The following is a 20,021-nucleotide window of genomic DNA, read 5'->3' on the forward strand; positions in this document are numbered from 1 at the left end:
TCAAAAATATCCTTTCCTTCGGTCACAAAAATTTTTTTGAATTAATTAAAATTTGGACCGAATTAGTAGGCATTTTATGCAACCACACCACACGCGTCATCACGTTCAATAGCTGCGCCATCACGTTCAATGGCTGCGACGTCACGTTCGGTAGCTGGGCGCGCAATGGTTTTTAGTCACGTTACTCTATTGTAAATAAAACATGTATTTTTACCAATGGTTTTACTAACCCTGCTCTTGATTTACGCTACGACAGAGCTATTTTTAGATAACACAAGGAAATTGCGCTAAAATTGTCACTAGACTTTTTTTAATTACTTGTTTTTTAAACAGACGTGTGTGAACAGAATTCTGAAATCTTTTTCCGGATTTTTTTTTACATCCCTATGAGGGAGGGAGAGGACACTGTTTAAAATATAAATAATCAAGGGTGGACTCCCACCTCCCCTCTCCCGACAAAATCCCGGTGGCCCCCAACAACGGTGCTAAACAAGGCCAATTTGTGCTATGTTCTCAGACAAAGTTGTCGCGTATTCCATTAAGTCGGCGATTACTATCAGACTTTGATGTGGAGCAATGCACAATGAAAATTATAATCTAGAGTTTGGGGTCCTTAATACAATTTCCCGGTCTTTTGGACACAGCCAGTTCATCCTTGTATATGTAGGCATATATATATATATATATATATACATATATATATATATATATATATATATATATATATATATATATATATAGGCCTATATATATATATAGGCCTATATATATATATATATATATATATATGTGTGTGTGTGTATACGTTAATGAGAGAGAGAGAGAGAGAGAGAGAATCCTATTAAGATTGTCAGAATGTTGACCCCAAAAAGCAGACAAAGAAGTTGATAAACTCTACTGCCACTGCAGTGTACTGAGTGCGATGGACACAGTGCAACTTGACATGATGATTGCATGAAGTGTTAGCGGCTATAAACAGGTCTTGATGTGCTTCATTTAGTTGACTGCCACCGCTGACACTGTCACTGACGCTACTAGTATCACTACCTGTGTCACAACCACTGTCACCTCAACAGTCTGTCACTGCCACATACATGATGCGATACATTTAGCAAGGGAACATTTTTTTCTCAACACTAGACATTTAGCAAGGGAACATTTTTTCTCAACACTAGACATTTAGCAAGGGAACACATTTTTCTCATCACTAGACTTAGCACATTTTTTTCAAAACGATTTTACTTTTTGAAAAGAAACACCAAATCGACACTAGAATAAAGCAGATAAAGAGGTTGAACGGTATTTACGGAGGAGGGGGAAGGGGGGTGGTGGGATAAGCGGTTAGCAAAACGGGAGGGATGGGGATTTGCAGATCTATAAATGGGTGGGGCTACACGTAGCGTGATGTCAGTGACAAACGTATGTTGGTTAAAACTGTAAGGTGTGAGACAGGTACACGGGTCGTTGGTGTGAGAGATTGGTTGAACCGATTTAATTATTGAAGTGGACTTTGTTAGATACGTCTTGAGCTAGTGACACGAATTAAATTGGAGAGGCTGAATTATTTCCCTTGTTTAATGAAGTAATGTAACATACAATGTGTTCAAGCGTAGAGGATATAGGCCTACATGAAAAGTTTCCGTGATGCGAAAATTGTGCGAATAATGACAATTTGCAGGACATGTCGCTTTTAGTCACGTTGCATAAATTATTTTAATTTGTGAATACAGGTAAACTTAGTGATACAAACTCGACACGTATAAAATTGTGTTTTGACTAGCTAAGACTTTAAAATTAAAAAAAAAAAATCGTACAGTGTGATTACATAACATGCGGGATTTTCTTCAATAGTGACCTTAGGGTAACTAAAGTTGAATTCAAAGATTAAACTAGTAAGATTAACCCTTAGACGTTCTAAAAAAATTGTCAACGGAAAAAAATAAACTGAAAGCTGTTTAATGGTACAATGTCTGCACAAAAGACTAAAGTGTTGAACATAAGATACAAATATTTCTGGAATTGGATGCTGATCTGGATATTAGTCCTACTTCCTTGTGCTACAGCAGCTACTACCACAACAACAACAACAGCCAACACTGAACTGACAACTACAATACCACCAACAACAAGCACACCGACAACTGCAACCACACAGAAAATAACCACACCGACAACAGCAAGAACACCGACAACTACAATAACACAAACAACAACGACAACACCGACTACCACAACAACACCAACAACAACGACAACACCGACTACAACAACAACGACAACACCAACTACCACAACAACACCAACAACAACGATAACACCGATTACCACAACAATGACATCGACAACACCGACTACAACAACAACACCAACAACAACGACAACACCGACTACCATAACAACGACAACACCAACTACCATAACAACGACAACACCGACTACTTTAACAACACCAACAACAACGACAACAGTGACTACCACAACAACACCGACAACAACGACGAAACTGACACCTTCACCAACAAAAACAAGTACAACAACACCAACAACTTCATCAACACCGACAACTACAACCGCACAGACTACTATAACATCGACAACTACAACAATGCCTACATCTACAACTAAATCAACAGCTATAACAACACCGACAACTACAGAAAAACCAATAACAACGTCAACAACTACAAGTACCCCCACAGCTACAACAACACCAACAACTACAACAGTACGGACAACTATAACAACGCCGATAATGACATCAGCACCTACAACTACAACAACACCAACAACTATCAATACACCCACAACGACAACAACAACAACTACAATCAAACCAACAACCATAACTACACCGACTACTGAAACCACACTGACACCAACAACCTCAACCACATCGACATCAACATCTACAAGCATACCGACAACTGCAACCACACAGACCATAACAACACCGACAACTACAAGAACACCGACAACTACAATAACACAATCAGCAACGACAACACCGACTTCCAAAACAACGACAACACCGGCTACCACAACAACACCAACAACAACGACAACACCGACTACAACAACAACACCAACAACAACGACAACACCGACTACCACAACAACGACAACACCGACTACCATAACAACACCAACAACAACGACGACAGTGACCACGACAACAACACCGACATCAACGACGAAATCAACACCTACTTCAACAGCGACAAGTACGTCAACAACAATAACTGTATCAACACCGACAACTACAACCGCAAAGACTACTATAACATCGAAAACTACAACAACGCCTACATCTACAACTAAATCAACAGCTATAACAACACCGACAACTACAGCAACACCAATAACAACGTCAACAACTACAAGTACCCCCACAACTACAACAACACCAACAAACACATCGACATCAACAAGCACACCGACAACTGCAACCACACAGACAATAACCACACCGACAACTACAAGAACACCGACAACTATAATAACACAAACAACAACGACAACACCGACTACCATAACAACACCAACAACAACGACAACAGCGACTACCACAACACCAACAACAACGACAACACCGACTATAACAACAACGACAACACCGACTACCACAACAACACCAACAACAACGACAACACCGACTACTACAACAACACCAACAACAACGACAACACCGACTATAACAACAACACCAACAACAACGACAACACCGACTACAACAACAACGACAACACCGACTACCACAACAACACCAACAACAACGACAAAACTAATTACAACAACAACGACAACACCGACTACCACAACAACACCAACAACAACGAAAACACCGACTACCACAACAACACCAACAGCAACGACAACACCGACTACAACAACAACAGCAACAACAACGACAACACCGACTATAACAACAACGACAACACCGACTACCACAACAACACCAACAACAACGACAACACCGACTACAACAACAACGACAACACCGACTACCACAACAACACCAACAACAACGACAACACCAACTATAGCAACAACGACAACACCGACTACCACAACAACACCAACAACAACGACAACACCGACTACCACAACAACACCAACAGCAACGACAACACCGACTACCACAACAACAGCAACAACAATGACAACACCGACTATAACAACAACGACAACACCGACTACCACAGCAACACCAACAACAACGACAACACCGACTACCACAACAACACCAACAACAACGACAAAACTAATTACAACAACAACGACAACACCGACTACCACAACAACACCAACAACAACGACAACACCGACTACGACAACAACACCAACAGCAACGACAACACCGACTACCACAACAACAGCAACAACAATGACAACACCGACTATAACAACAACGACAACACCGACTACCACAGCAACACCAACAACAACGACAACACCGACTACCACAACAACACCAACAACAACGACAACACCGACTACCACAACAACAACAACAACAACGACAACACCGAGTACCACAACAACACCAACAACAATGACAACACCGACTATAACAACAACACCAATAACAACGACAACACCGACTTCCACAACACCAACAACAACGACAACACCGGCTACCACAACAACACCAAATACAACACCGACTACCACAACAACACCAACAACAACGACAACACCAACAACAACGACAAAACCGACTACAACAACAACGACAACACCGACTACCATAACAACACCCACAACAACGACAACACCGACTACCACAACAACACCAACAACAACGACAACACCGACTACCACAACAACACCAACAACAACGACAACACCGAGTATAACAACAACGACAACACCGACTACCACAACAACACCAACAACAATGACAACACCGACTACAACAACAAAGACAACACCGACTACCACAACATTACTAACAACAACGACAACACCGACTACCACAACAACACCAACAACAACGACAACACCGACTACAACAACAAAGACAACACCGACTACCACAACAACACCAACAACAACGACAACACCGACTACAACAACAACGACAACACCGACTACCACAACAACACCAACAACAACGACAACACCGTCTACTACAACAACACCAACAACAACAACAAAACCGACTACAACAACAACGACAACACCGACAACACCGACTACCACAACAACACCAACAACAACGACAAGACCGACTAGAACAACAACGACAACACCGACTACCACAACAACACCAACAACAACGACAAAGCCGACTACCACAACAACACCAACAACAAAGACAACACCGACTACAACAACAACGACAACACCGACTACCACAACAACACTAACAACAACGACAACACCAACTACCACAACAACACCAACAACAACGACAAAACCGACTACAACAACAACGACAACACCGACAACCACAACAACACCAACAACAACGACAACACCGACTACCACAGCAACACCAACAACAACGACAACACCGTCTACCACAACAACACCAACAACAACGACAACACCGGCTATCACAACAACACCAACAACAACGACAAAACCGACTACAACAACAACGACAAAACCGACTACCACAACAACACCAACAACAACGACAACACCGACAACCACAACAACACCAACAACAACGACAACACCGGCTACCACAACAACACCAACAACAACGACAACACCGACTACCACAACAACACCAACAACAACGACAACACCGTCTACCACAACAACAACAACGACAAAACCGACTACAACAACAACGACAACACCGACTACCACAACAACACCAACAACAACGACAACAACGACTACCACAACAACACCAACAACAACGACAACACCGGCTACCACAACAACACCAACAACAAGGACAACACCGACTACAACAACCACGACAACACCGACTACCACAACAACACCAACAACAACGACAACACCGACTACCACAACAACACCAACAACAACGACAACACCGGCTACCACAACAACACCAACAACAACGACAAAACCGACTACCACAAACCCGACAACACCGACTACCACAACAACACCAACAACATCGACAACACCGACTACAACAACGACAAGACCGATTACCACAACAACACCAACAACAACGACAACACCGACTACCACAACAACGACAATACCGACTACCACAACAACACCAACAACAACGACAACAGTGACTTCCACAACAACACCGACATCAACGACGAAACTTACACCTTCAACAACAGCGACAAGTACAACAACACCGACAACTACATCAACACCGATAACAACAACCGCACAGACAACAATAACACAAACAACAAAAACAATACCGACAACTGCAACAACACCCAGAACGACAACACCAACATCAACACCAACAACAACAACAACACAGACAAGTACACCAACAACGACAATTACAACCACACAGACTACTATAACAACGACAACTACAACAACGTCTACATCTACAACTAAATCAACAACATTAACAACACCGACAACTATATCAACACCAACAACAACGTCAACAACTACAACTACACCCACAACTACAGCAACACCAACAACTTCAACAGTACGGACAACTACAACAACGCCGATAATGACATCAGCACCGACAACTACAACAGCACCAACAACTATCAATACACCCACAACGACAACAGCAACAACTACAATCAAACCATCAACTATATCTACACCGACAACTGCAACCACACCGACACCAAGAACCACATCGACACCAACAAGCACACCAACAACTGCAACTACACAGACAACTACACCGACAACGACAACAGCAACATCAACACCAACAACTACATCAACACCTACAATTACAACTGCACAGACTACTCTAACACCGACAACTACAACAACGTCTACATCTACAACTAAATCAACAACCATAACAACACCGACAACTACATCAACACCAACAACAACATCAACAACTACAACTACACCCACAACCACAACAACACCAACAACTACAATAGTACGGACAACTATAACAACGCCGATAATGACATCAGCACCGACAACTACAATAACACCAACAACTATCAATACAACTGCAACCACACCGACACCAACAACCACATCGACACCAACAAGCACACCGACAACTGCTACCACACAAACTACAACACCGACAACTACAAAAACACCGACAAGTACAACAACACCGACAACTACATCACCACCGACAGCAACAACCGCACAGACTACTACAATAACGCAAACAACGTCAACAACACAGACAACTTCAACAACACAAATAACTAAAACAACACCGACAACAACACCGACAACAACGTCAACAACTATAACTACCCCAACAACATCAACAACACCAACAGCTACAACAACTGCAACTACTACTACAACACCGATATCAACGATGAAACCGACAACAACAACAACACCGCCAGCAACAACACTCACAATTATAACAACAGCAACAACTTCTGCAACAACACCAATAACTACAACGCCGACGATAACAAGCACACCTACAAGTACATCAACACCGACAAGTACAACAACACCGACAAGTACATCAACCACCACAACATCCAACCCAACAACCATAACCAGTGCACCAATCACAATAATCACCATCCCACCTACATCAGTCACACCCTCAGACATTGCTCTCAACTATAGTAAGTAAAAAAAAAATTGTGTGTTTAATTTTTTTTTATCTGATCATTTTAACTCGTTTATATTATCTCATTTTTTTTACAAAAAGCACTTGATGATTGCCCCTCGTTAGCTGACTTGAGGATTTTAAAACTAACCTGTTTTAAACTTTTTCATACAGCACACAGTTTCGTCCCCGTGGAGTTCTTTCTACGTTTTAACGAGTCGTTCGAAGAATCGTTCTACAACCAGTCCTCAGCCATGTTCCAGAACAAATCCAGTTCATACAGAGCACAGGTTAGACGTCGACTGAAATGTTCCCATTGCACACATTTTGATTCAGGTGGAATTGTAACATAGTATACACATTATTATTCCGTGTCTGGCTGCAAAAAATGAGATATCTGAGTCACATATAATTCAAATTTAATAAGAGGATTAAAGATACAGAATTATGAATGATTTTTAATACGCTTCGTAAATAGAATTCATTTTAAATAAACAAATATTCATCCAACTTGAACAAATAAACAAATAGACACGACCTCTCAAACCTCTCATTTATGAAACAGTTTATACCACCTCGACCGTAACTAAACAGCCCAATGATAATTTTAATCTAGAAATAACAATTTTTATCTTCCAGTTATTAACACATGGGTGTAATAATTTGACTGTTTTTTACTTGACAGTTGCTGCGAGCCTACAACAACACCAATGTCTTGTTTACAGACATCACAATCATCAGTTTACTGTGAGTTTGTAAACATTTTTAATTGTCAACAAAATTTTACTTCTCAACACTTTACAGTAACGTACTTGTGTTACTTGTCATCACTTTCAGTGTTTCTTCCAGACTTTTTTCTCCGGGGGGGTACTTGAAATTTTCGGGGGGGGGGGGGGGGGGGGCGGTAAACTTTCTTCGGGGGGGGGGGGGGGGCGGACACTGTTAAAAGTATATATTTTCTATATAAATTATATAAATTTCATTTCGTTCGGGGGGTGGGGGCGGTAAAAAAATTTCGGGGGGCAAAGCCCCCCCGAAGAGATGCCTGGAAGAAACTCTGATCACTTTACAGTAATTTTACTTGTCAACAATCTATTCTATTCCCTCCCGCCATGTAATATTCGACATTAATATCAAACCACGCTTAAAATCTTAACCATTAGCTTAAAATATGTTAAATATGTTGAAATATCTTAAGTAATGTTTAACTCCATATTTTACACCTTTTTAACATGTATTGCATTTATCTGCCCTCATTTATGTGAGTCGGATAGTTTTTCTGTTTACTATTAGAGATACATCTCAATAAACTGTATGGCTGCCTAGCACAAATACATTGGCCAGGTCTCGCTTGAACACTGAACAATCAAACCAACTCACAATAGCTTTGTCTAGACGTCAACCAACTCACAATAGCTTTGTCAAGACGTCAAACCAACTCACAATAGCTTTGTCTAGACGTCAAACCAACTCACAATAGCTGTGTCTACAAGTCAAAACATCACAGTCTAGATATTTAACAACTTACACAAATTAGAACAAAAAATCAGGATACTGAAACACATACTATGATACTAATTATGTCACTCTTGCATAACTACAAATTAAGTTACGCATCGCACTTCATAACGAAACAAAATTATCGAAAATTAAATTTAAATAAGGATATCTAAATCCTTCTGAAAATTACATTATTTGAAAAAGTAATTAACTTCATTTTTCAACCAAAAAGCTTTAACTTATCCTTAAATTATTCTATTAATAATAATTATATATCTCCTTGTAATTATAAGCAACATTTATTCTCACTATTCCAGTTGTATTGTTGTGGTACCTCTAAATGAAGTCTAATATTAATCTCTCACCGTTCATTTAAAAGTGGAACCAAAATTTCATTATATATTTACCTCTATTTCTTTGCCAACTAAACACTGTTTACCTACCACCTTTAACTGACCACTACCCATCTACCACCATTAACTGACCACTACCGACTACCACCATTAACTGACCACTATCGACCTACCACCATTAACTGACCACTACCGACCTACCACCATTAACTGACCACTACCGACTACCACCATTAACTGACCACTATCGACCTACCACCATTAACTGACCACTACCGACTACCACCTTTAACTGACCACTACCGACTACCACCATTAACTGACCACTACCGACCTACCACCATTAACTGACCACTATTGATCTACCACCATTAACTGACCACTATCGACCTACCACCATTAACTGACCACTATCGACTACCACCATTAGCTGACCACTGTTGACTAACCTTCATGTTACAGCCCTGGCAGTGTGATAGTGGACTACAGCCTCAGACTCAAAGCTTTCCGGGCCAAAAACGTCCTGACCAACAGCAGTAGCGTGTTCACCTCCCTCATGCAGGCACGTGACCAGCTCGCGACCCTCAAGGACATTGACCCCGTGTATATGGACTACACGTACAACACCAGTGTGGCCAAAGGTGAGGAGGGGATGGATGCCATTAATACACACAAGGGACGTAACTCGTCGTACTTACTCTTTAGTTTTTAATTTAATTGTTACCTCCCGTGACAGTTTAAAAAATTGAAAACACTTGATTAATCAGTAAGCAACAGTCGGTATCTCGGAAAGTTCTATCTAAACATTAAAGCTGTTAGGTTTCTCTAAGTTGAGGGCTAAGATCTATATAATAAAATATCCTAATAATTATATGAAAGGCCCATATACTCAATATGTCAAATATTGTCCTATACTCCAACATTTTTTTGGGTTGTTTTTGTTTTGTTTGTTTGTTTTTTTGCTGGAATTTTCACAGAATCTTATCAAATCTTGGACTTTGATGTTTTATTATTTTATGCATGTTTATAACCACGTCTTGTTAGAAAGTACCAAGTCAAGAAAAAGGTTTTACATGACAAAAAATTACACCTCCAACTTGACTGTTGCAGCCTACCAGAGCATCAGAGAACTGGAATCTGACCCGTGCCTGGCCGACCTGGTCTGCCCTCCCACCTACACCTGCAACAGACAGCTGCTCGTGTGTAGACACAAGTGCAGGGACTACCCGTGTCCAGCTAACGGCCAGTGCTACATCAACTCACAGAACGAGCCCAACTGTAGGTCAGTACCCCGCAAACAACGATTAAAGCAACACAGTGGTGTGTGGTTGTTTAAAGCAACACAGTGGTGTGTGGTTGTTTAAAGCAATACAGTGGCGTGTGGTTGTTTAAAGCAACACAGTGGCGTGTGGTTGTTTAAAGCGACACAGTGGTGTGTGGTTGTTTAAAGCAATACAAAGGCGTGTGGTTGTTTAAAGCAACACAGTGGTGTGTGGTTGTTTAAAGCAATACAGTGGCGTGTGGTTGTTTAAAGCAACACAGTGGCGTGTGGTTGTTTAAAGCGACACAGTGGTGTGTGGTTGTTTAAAGCAATACAAAGGCGTGTGGTTGTTTAAAGCAACACAGTGGCGTGTGGTTGTTTAAAGCAACACGGTGGTGTGTGATTGTTTAAAGCAACACAGTGGAGTGTGGTTGTTTAAACCAACACAGTGGTGTGTGGTTGTTTAAAGCAACACAGTGGCAGGGGCGGAACTACAGTGCCGCCAGACCCCGCAATGCGGGGGGGGGGGGGCCCCAGACCAATTGGGGGCCCAAAAATCCTGGCTAAATTATTTAAAAAAAATTAAAAAAATAAAAAAATTAGGTGGAGGTCGAGTTATCTTTCTTCTACAGTTACAAAACAAACACGATAGTCGGTAAACGCCTTTGAGAAAAACGCACTGACTATAGCTCGAGAGACCGCCAGACATATAGACAACTTCAAAGACGAAGCATCTGAAATTTGACTGTGCCGGTACGCTATGAAATCGGGCTGGGGAAATGTTGCGGCGAGGCGACTATCCTGGTCTTCTAGACGATCGGAAAAAGTCGGCACTATTGATGTAGATGTTTATCGGCGCTTTCTTGTCCCCTTCCCTTCCCAACTCTCCCCCCCCCCCCTCCCCCCTACCCCTCACTTCTACCCCTCACCACACCCTTACTCTTACAATAAGATGTAATGCATAGATTAACGAACCGTCTATGAACTGTAAACTGACCACTTCTGCACATTTTGTTAAAGACACTAGTCAGTAGTTGTTCATTTACCTGATGAACAGGGGCGGAACTACAGTCCCGCCAGACCCCGCAATGCGCGGGGGGGGGGGGGGGGGGAGGCCGTTCAGAGGCCCACGGCTGACCAAAATTTTTTTTTTTTAATTTTGAATTTAATTTTTGCCTTAATATTTGGTTTGTAAAAGAAAAACACTGTAGCTGCGGTACGATTATCTTTATTTTACAGTCACTATACCACGCTCTTCCGCAAAAGATAAAATCCATTACACAAACTACAGTGTAAAATATAGGCAACTCTTCAAATTTTGAATGACTTCTTTGACTCGTTGCCCCCCCCCCTTTGATAGCTAAATAGAGGACACGTAACTGTTTGACCGATCCTCCAAAGTATACTGTGGCGGATGGGGCAGGGGATGTGGACCAAAAAGGGGGTTAAAAAATTGTCGACAAATTCTTTACATATTTAAAACAGTTATTTATAGTTGTATTTTTTAACCATCGTCAAGGCCGAGTTCTATTTCCCTACAATCAAACACACGCTGTCGCCGGCAAAATTCTTTTTAAAAAAAACAACAAAGTCCATAGCACGAATAGCCGCTACATATGAAGTGGGCTTTCAATACTTTCATGATGCGCGGTTCTTATTTGCGGCATTGGTAGGGGACCCGAAATCCATTGTACATTTTCCAATGTTAATATGTGTTTGTGATAGTGGTTGAATTTGTATCCTGTACTATCTTGTATCGTACAAATAATTTTTAAAAAATAATAGAATACTAGAAACTTCAGTTTTATATACGTTTACTTGTTTTTGATTTTACAAGAAATCTAGTAAACTTTTAAGGCCTATACTTCAAATTATCTCCCCTGAGTAAGTTTTACAATGGGCGATGCTGGCGTACATAGATCAAGGCGTTTTGTTGTCCCTTTCAACTTTTTTTCCCGAGCCGACCCCTATCCCATCCCTCTTTCTCAACCTCACAAGTATCGAGGAGATAAATGTATCGTTTATGAACTACTTCCTAACCGTACGATTCACCACTTCAGCACATTTTGTCAGACACTAGACAGCACTAGATCTAGTCAACACATATTAATTTACTTTCATAGTATTAGGCACATCTAATTCACAAAACAGGGCAGGTAAGATTATTTTTTATATAATTATTTAGAAATTAATTAGAACGTTTAGAAATAATTGAACATTATTAATAGTCATTGAGGTGGGGGGGGGGGGTGTGAGGGTCTGGCTTTTTGTTAATCCCCCCCTCCCCTAAATCAGAAGGTTATCCAACGCGTGACCTGGCCACATACAGTTGTACATGTGAAAAACATTTTTCTCTCTATTATTATTATGCATTACTGCATCATTCACCCAATTGCCATGAAAACTTGGGAAGCTGTTGAGTACAGCCCCGCAAAGGTTTCTGTCATAGGCCTAACATTTGTACATATTTGAGTGGGGACTCCTAACGGAAATATGTGATTTAGCGCCCCGTGATCCTGCATAAGCGGATGAGGTTACTACTTGAATACAACTGGCGTCAGTGTCATCCTGAGCGCATCACATATGAGCAAGTTGGCCCCCACAGACAGTCGTTTAAAAGTTCCCACAACACTAGGAATAAGTCTCACTACTACACTCGATGACTAAATCTAATTAGGTTTCGCACCAATGTTTCTTCCAGGGTAGACTGTTTTCGGGGGAGGGGGGGGGGGGGTGAGCTCTGCCGGAAGAAACAACGTGTCACACCCATCACCCGTGCAGTAATGTAACCGGTAGCTCCAAGAGCCCCGTGACTCCCCTGACACCTGGGCCGTCGCCGAGGGATTTACAGCATGCCTTGGCGTGTCTAGTTGGTAGTGTGGACAAACCCGCGCCCTAAGATCCAAGAAATGAACTGCCGACATTGTTAACATTTAATTCAACTTCTGGAAAACAGGGCACACGGTTAGTAACGTTTTGATGAAAGCCTCAGTTTGGTGTGTTGGACTAGATTTAGAAAGGGGCCAGCTCGTGTGTTGGAAAACCTCTGATTTATTCGTGTACCAGATTTTTTTTAATTGAGAGCGAACCTTGTTTTATATATATATATATATATATATATATATATATATATATATATATATATATATATATATATATATATAGGGGCCCAAAAAAATTCTTCGGGGGGGGGGGCTTTTTTTCTAGTTCCGCCACTGATACACATGGATGACATGTTGTTGTGATTAGATTTAATTGAATTTTTTTTTTCAAAACCCGATCAGGCCAGAAATGAGTATCCTATGTTCGTATTGTGTGTTTTTATATATATATATATATATATATATATATATATATATATATATATATATATATATATATATATATATATATATATATATATATATATATATATATATATATATATATATATTTACATATATATTTACATATATGGGGGGCCCAAAAAAATTTTTGCGGGGTGGCCCATTTTTTCTAGTTCCGCCACTGCACAGTGGTGTGTGGTTGTTTAAAGCAACACAGTGGTGTGTTGTTGTTTAAAGCAACACAGTGGTGTGTGGTAGTTTAAAGCAACACAGTGGCGTGTGGTTGTTTAAAGCAACACAGTGGCCTGTGGTTGTTTAAAGCAACACAGTGGTGTGTAGTTGTTTAAAGCAACACAGTGGCGTGTGGTTGTTTAAAGCAACACAGTGGCCTGTGGTTGTTTAAAGCAACACAGTGTTGTGTAGTTGTTTAAAGCAACACAGTGGCGTGTGGTTGTTTAAAGCAACACAGTGGTGTGTGGTTTTTTTTAAACAACACAGTGGTGTGTGGTTCGCTGTTAGTGTACCATAAGGATTCGTATGGGTATCTATAGAAACTTCGTAAAAATATTGCTTCTATATGTCTGCCCGCTGTCCACACATCTGCCCCCTGTCCACACATCTGACCCCTGTCCACACATCTGACCCCTATCCACAAGTCTAACCCCTGTCCACATGTCCACACATCTGCCCCCTGTCCACACATCTGCCCCCTGTCCACACATCTGACCCCTGTCCACACATCTGACCCCTGTCCACACATCTGACCCCTGTCCACACATCTGACCCCTGTCCACACATCTGACCCCTGTCCACACATCTGACTCCTGTCCACATATCTGACCCCTGTCCACACATCTGACCCCTGTCCACACATCTGACCCCTGTCCACACATCTGACCCCTGTCCACACATCTGACCCCTGTCCACACATCTGACCCCTGTCCACACATCTGACTCCTGTCCACACATCTGACCCCTGTCCACACATCTGCCCCCTGTCCACACATCTGACCCCTGTCCACACATCTGACCCCTATCCACAAGTCTAACCCCTGTCCACATGTCCACCAGTCTGACCCCTGTCTACACATCTGACCCCTGTCTGACCCCTGTCCATCTACCTCCGTCCCCAGGTGTCTGGTTGAGGGCAGCTACGTGTACGGAGGTCCGACCTGCAGCGTGGTGGCCGAGAAGCTTAGCCTGGGCTCCAGTGAGATCATTGCTGTAGCTGTCAGTGTAGGGGGCGCTGCCATCATCCTCGTCATCATCCTCACTGTCTTCATCATGTACAGGAGGAACAGGAGGTGGGTTGTTGTGGGTCAGAGGTGGGTCGTCTGGGTCATAGGTGGGGTGTCTTGGTCATAGGTGGAGGTGGGTCGTCTGGGTCAGAGGGGGGGGGTTATCTGGGACAGAGGTGGGGGTGGGTTGTCTGGGTCAGAGGTGGGGGGTGGTTCAGAGGTGGGGGGGGGGGGGTTGTCTGGGTCAGAGGTGGGTTGTCTGGGTCAGAGGTGGGTTGTCTGGGTCAGAGGTGGGTTGTCTGGGTCAGAGGTGGGGGTGGGTCGTCTGGGTCAGAGGTGGATTACCTGGGTCAGAGGTGGGGGGGGGTTGTCTGGGTCAGAGGTGGGAGGTGGGTTGTCTGGGTCAGAGGTGGGGGGGGGTTGTCTGGGTCAGAGGTGGGAGGTGGGTTGTCTGGGTCAGAGGTGGAGGTGGGTTGTCTGGGTCAGAGGTGGTGGGTGGTTCAGAGGTGGGGGGGTTGTCTGGGTCAGAGGTGGGTTGTCTGGGTCAGAGGTGGGTTGTCTGGGTCAGAGGTGGGGGTGGGTCGTCAGGGGTGGGGGTGGGTTGTCTGGGTCAGAGTTGGGGGGTGGGTCAGAGGTGGGGGGGTTGTCTGGGTCAGAGGTGGGTTGTCTGGGTCAGAGGTGGGTTGTCTGGATCAGAGGTGGAGGGAGGTGGGTTGTCTGGGTCAGAAATGGGGGGTGGGTTGTCTGGGTCAGAGGTGGGTTGTCTGGGTCAGAGGTGGGTTGTCTGGGTCAGAGGTGGGAGGTGGGTTGTCTGGGTCAGAAATGGGGGGTGGGTTGTCTGGGTCAGAGGTGGGTAGTCTGGGTCAGAGGTGGGAGGTGGGTTGTTTTCTGGGTCAGAGGTGGGTTGTCTGGGTCAGAGGTGGGTTGTCTGGGTCAGAGGTGGGAGGTGGGTTGTTTTCTGGGTCAGAGGTGGGTTGTCTGGGTCAGAGGTGGGTTGTCTGGGTCAGAGGTGGGTTGTCTGGGTCAGAGGTGGGAGGTGGGTTGTTTTCTGGGTCAGAGGTGGGTTGTCTGGGTCAGAGGTGGGGGTGGGTTGTTGTCTGGGTCAGAGGTGGAGGGAGGTGGGTTGTCTGGGTCAGAGGTGGGAGGTGGGTTGTCTGGGTCAGAGGTGGGTTGTCTGGGTCAGAGGTGGGGGTGGGTTGTTGTCTGGGTCAGAGGTGGAGGGAGGTGGGTTGTCTGGGTCAGAGGTGGGTTGTCTGGGTCAGAGGTGGGTTGTCTGGGTCAGAGGTGGGAGGTGGTGTTGTCTAGGTCACATGAGGGAGGTGGGTTGTCGAGGTTAAGGTCAGAGGTGGGAGGTGGGTTGTCTGGGTCAAAGGTGGGTTGTCTGGGTCAGAGGAAGGAGGTGGGTTGTCTGGGTCAGAGGTGGGGGTGGGTTGTCTGGGTCAGAGGTGGGTTGTCTGGGTCAGAGGTGGGTTGTCTGGGTCAGAGGTGGGTTTTCTGGGTCAGAGGTGGGTTGTCTGGGTCAGAGGTGGGTTGTCTGGGTCAGAGGTGGGTTGTCTGGGGCAGAGGTGGGAGGTGGGTTGTTGTCTGGGTCAGAGGTGGGTTGTCTGGGTCAGAGGTGGGTTGTCTGGGTCAGAGGTGGGTTGTCTGGGTCAGAGGTGGGAGTTTGGTCGTCGTCTAGGTTAGACTGTGACAGAGTGGCCTAATATAACATAGCTGCGACATGCTGGCCTAAAAACATTGTGACAGACCGTCCTAATGTAACTCAATCATGACAGACAGACCTAGATTTACTGTGACTTCTCTGTTCCAGAGGTGATCTACTATCCGAAGAAGATGACCGGTCCGACAACCGGAACTCGGAGTTCAGAGAAGCCTCTCCTATCAGAGAGACAGATTCGCACATGGAGCAGGGAGAGTTCGACTTCTCCCCCCACAGGTTCCACATCCCCACCGTCAGGCTGCACCCACGCACCATGCCTGCTGACGTCAGAGATCTCCCGGCCCAGGAGTCTTTCCGGTACCCGTCAGGCAGAATACCCACGGGGTACGTTCACGGTCAAACACTGGGCGGGAATTCTGGGAAATTTTTCGGCGCCGCAGACGAGCCTGGTCCGTCTTTTGCACAAGCTGTGTCTACGGCGTACAACCCAAGGTCAAGGTGGCCGGACAGATCATCGACCTGGAGCGACGACTGACCAACGACTGACCAGAATAGTCTGCCTTTTGTTAATTAAGTAAACGATGCCTTATTGTTCATGTTTATTTTTGTTTTTTTTTATAATTTTGGTTTTTGCCATATTTCATATACAATGTAAATTTTAAATCCCAGTTACACTTTTCACTATATCACTCCAATATTACGTAATGTAATCCAAAACCTTAAACAAAAAAAATGAAAAACAATGATTATTTTCCATTTAGAAAAGTATTTATAATTAAACATCTTAATCAAAATCTAATTACCGAATTCTGCAAGTTCATTTTTCAATACGAAAAAATCTCGAAAAATTCTTGTCCATCTCAAACTCGGAATTTGACCTGAAAAAGTTTGGGGTTGTGTTAAACTACACGAGCATTTTACATATATTTTTACATGTGTATTGTAAATATTTTTAAACTCTTGTTAAATACGTTGTTAAAAATGAACGGTATTAATTATATAGCCATTAGCTTTCAAGTTATGTTCATAACGCTACAACAGAATTTTCTCGAATCTTCCATGTTGTATCTTATGATCCGGTGCTTCCCTCCCCCCCCCCCCCATGCCATCATCCCCTTACATATGTTGACGGTATTTCAAGTGATGTTCTTGTATGTATATGTTGATGTTTCAGTGATATGTACGACAGAATCAAACGTTGCTTCAGTTATGTACTCATTGCTTTGTTCCAACATTTCACATGGTAAATTATGTTTATTTTAAAAATCCCAAATTTAAAACAATTTCTTTCCTCAATTTCTAGCTTTGAAGCCCCACTTGCAATATATTTGATCAGTTGTTTTCGTTGAAGACCCCCCCCCCCCTTCCACTCCCCCCCCCCCCCACATGACATTGTTTCTGCAATCGGATCACGTATACCACTATTATGGCAACGGCACAAAGAATTCCATGAGCCTTCTTAATGTTAACCCCCCCCCCCCACCAGGCATATCTTCTACCGACCCCCCCCCCTCTCACCCCCCGAACAAAAATGGAATTTATATTGAAAATATATAGTTTTAACAGTGTCCGCCCCACCCCCCCCCCCCCGGAAAATTTTAGTCTCCTCCCCCCGAAAATTTCAAGTGCCCCAACCCCTGGAAAAAAAAACGTCTGGAAGAAACATGTTACTCTGTTAAACTTTATTTATTCACATAATTTGTACATTCCTTTTATCATATTGTGATACTTTACATTTTTACATGTGATTTTTGTCATGAAGAACGGGATGCACTTATAGTATACACATTTATCATAGTATTATATTTAATGAAACAAGGAATGTAACAGCATCTGTTGATATAATAAACCATACTATCACTGTACTAATAAATTGAATGCATTGTGTTTTTGCGTTATTGTAGTAACGTCACAGCTAATCTTTGTGTTTAACTTACAGTTTTATTTACAGTTCTACACAACAAATAATGTTAATTGAAGTTGAAACAATGAATGAAATATCCACAGTTGGAATAATTACACACACCCCTTACACCCCCAGTCACGCACCTCCTCACACCTGACTTACACCCCCACACACACACCCAATAACACACCTCTAATTACACACCCCTTACACCCCAATCACACACCCCCAATCACATAACCCTTCACACCCGACTTACACCCCCAAACATAAACCCCTTACACCCCCAATTACACACACCCCTTACACCCCCAATCACACACACCCAATCACACACCCCCAATTACACCCACAATCACCAGAGTTTCTTCCAGGCAAAGCCCCCCCCCCCCCCGAAATTTTTTACCGCCCCCCCCCCCCCCCGAACGAAATGAAATTTATATAGTTTATATAGAAACTATATACTTTTAACAGAGCCGGAGAAAAAAGTCTGGAAGAAACACTGACAATCACACACCTTGTATATCCGTCTAATCTCTCCCCCACAGTCTGTTAGCGGTATCAACAACAAGCATGGCTAAACCTGATTCATCGTTTACACAGTCCTTCAGTAGACCAGGTATTTATCCCTTCCAACCAATTTCACTACAAATTTAATACAAAGACAGTACATCCAAAGTACTTTCTTACACATATTATCTCTTTACATGCCAAGGTCACAGAAAAGGTGAACTCTACTCCACATACAGTACTGACTTCGAGTCGATAATGCGCGTTTATTTATCAGTAATCTTTATGTTACTTCTTGGTTAAAACATGAATTTGTCGACATTCTTGAAGCACCAGGAAGTACAGTAGTCTGTGTGGATTAGTCTCATATCCGCTAATACGCTATCTTGTAATGTAACCTTTTGATGTCAACGTAAATTGCTAAGCAGAATTTCTTTCAGGCATCTCTTCAGGGGGCACTCTCCCCCTCCCCTTAAGCCTACCGCAGCGCCAACCCCCTTCCCCACGAAATAAAATAAATTGTATAGAATATATATATATACTTTAAACACTAACCCTCCCCCCTACTTGAAAA

General features: G+C 43.1%; 1 protein-coding gene across 1 annotated transcript in view; it reads left to right on the forward strand.

The window, feature by feature from the left end:
• The first annotated feature begins 1,570 nt into the window (after positions 1 to 1,570).
• Positions 1,571 to 20,021, forward strand: part of LOC131947030 (mucin-2) — a 71,665-nt gene continuing 53,214 nt past the window's right edge. Inside the window, exons 1-8 of the mRNA XM_059308113.1 lie at positions 1,571 to 2,687; positions 2,994 to 4,345; positions 5,021 to 7,709; positions 7,868 to 7,983; positions 8,379 to 8,440; positions 10,009 to 10,187; positions 10,657 to 10,828; positions 15,267 to 15,437. Of these exons, the coding sequence (XP_059164096.1) occupies positions 1,967 to 2,687; positions 2,994 to 4,345; positions 5,021 to 7,709; positions 7,868 to 7,983; positions 8,379 to 8,440; positions 10,009 to 10,187; positions 10,657 to 10,828; positions 15,267 to 15,437 (5,462 nt within the window). The 5' untranslated portion in view covers positions 1,571 to 1,966. The remainder of the gene's footprint in view (positions 2,688 to 2,993; positions 4,346 to 5,020; positions 7,710 to 7,867; positions 7,984 to 8,378; positions 8,441 to 10,008; positions 10,188 to 10,656; positions 10,829 to 15,266; positions 15,438 to 20,021) is intronic.

This window comes from Physella acuta, unplaced genomic scaffold (genome assembly GCF_028476545.2).
Source record: "Physella acuta isolate Inbredline_101_S28 unplaced genomic scaffold, ASM2847654v3 ptg000579l, whole genome shotgun sequence".
NCBI lineage: Eukaryota > Metazoa > Mollusca > Gastropoda > Physidae > Physella > Physella acuta.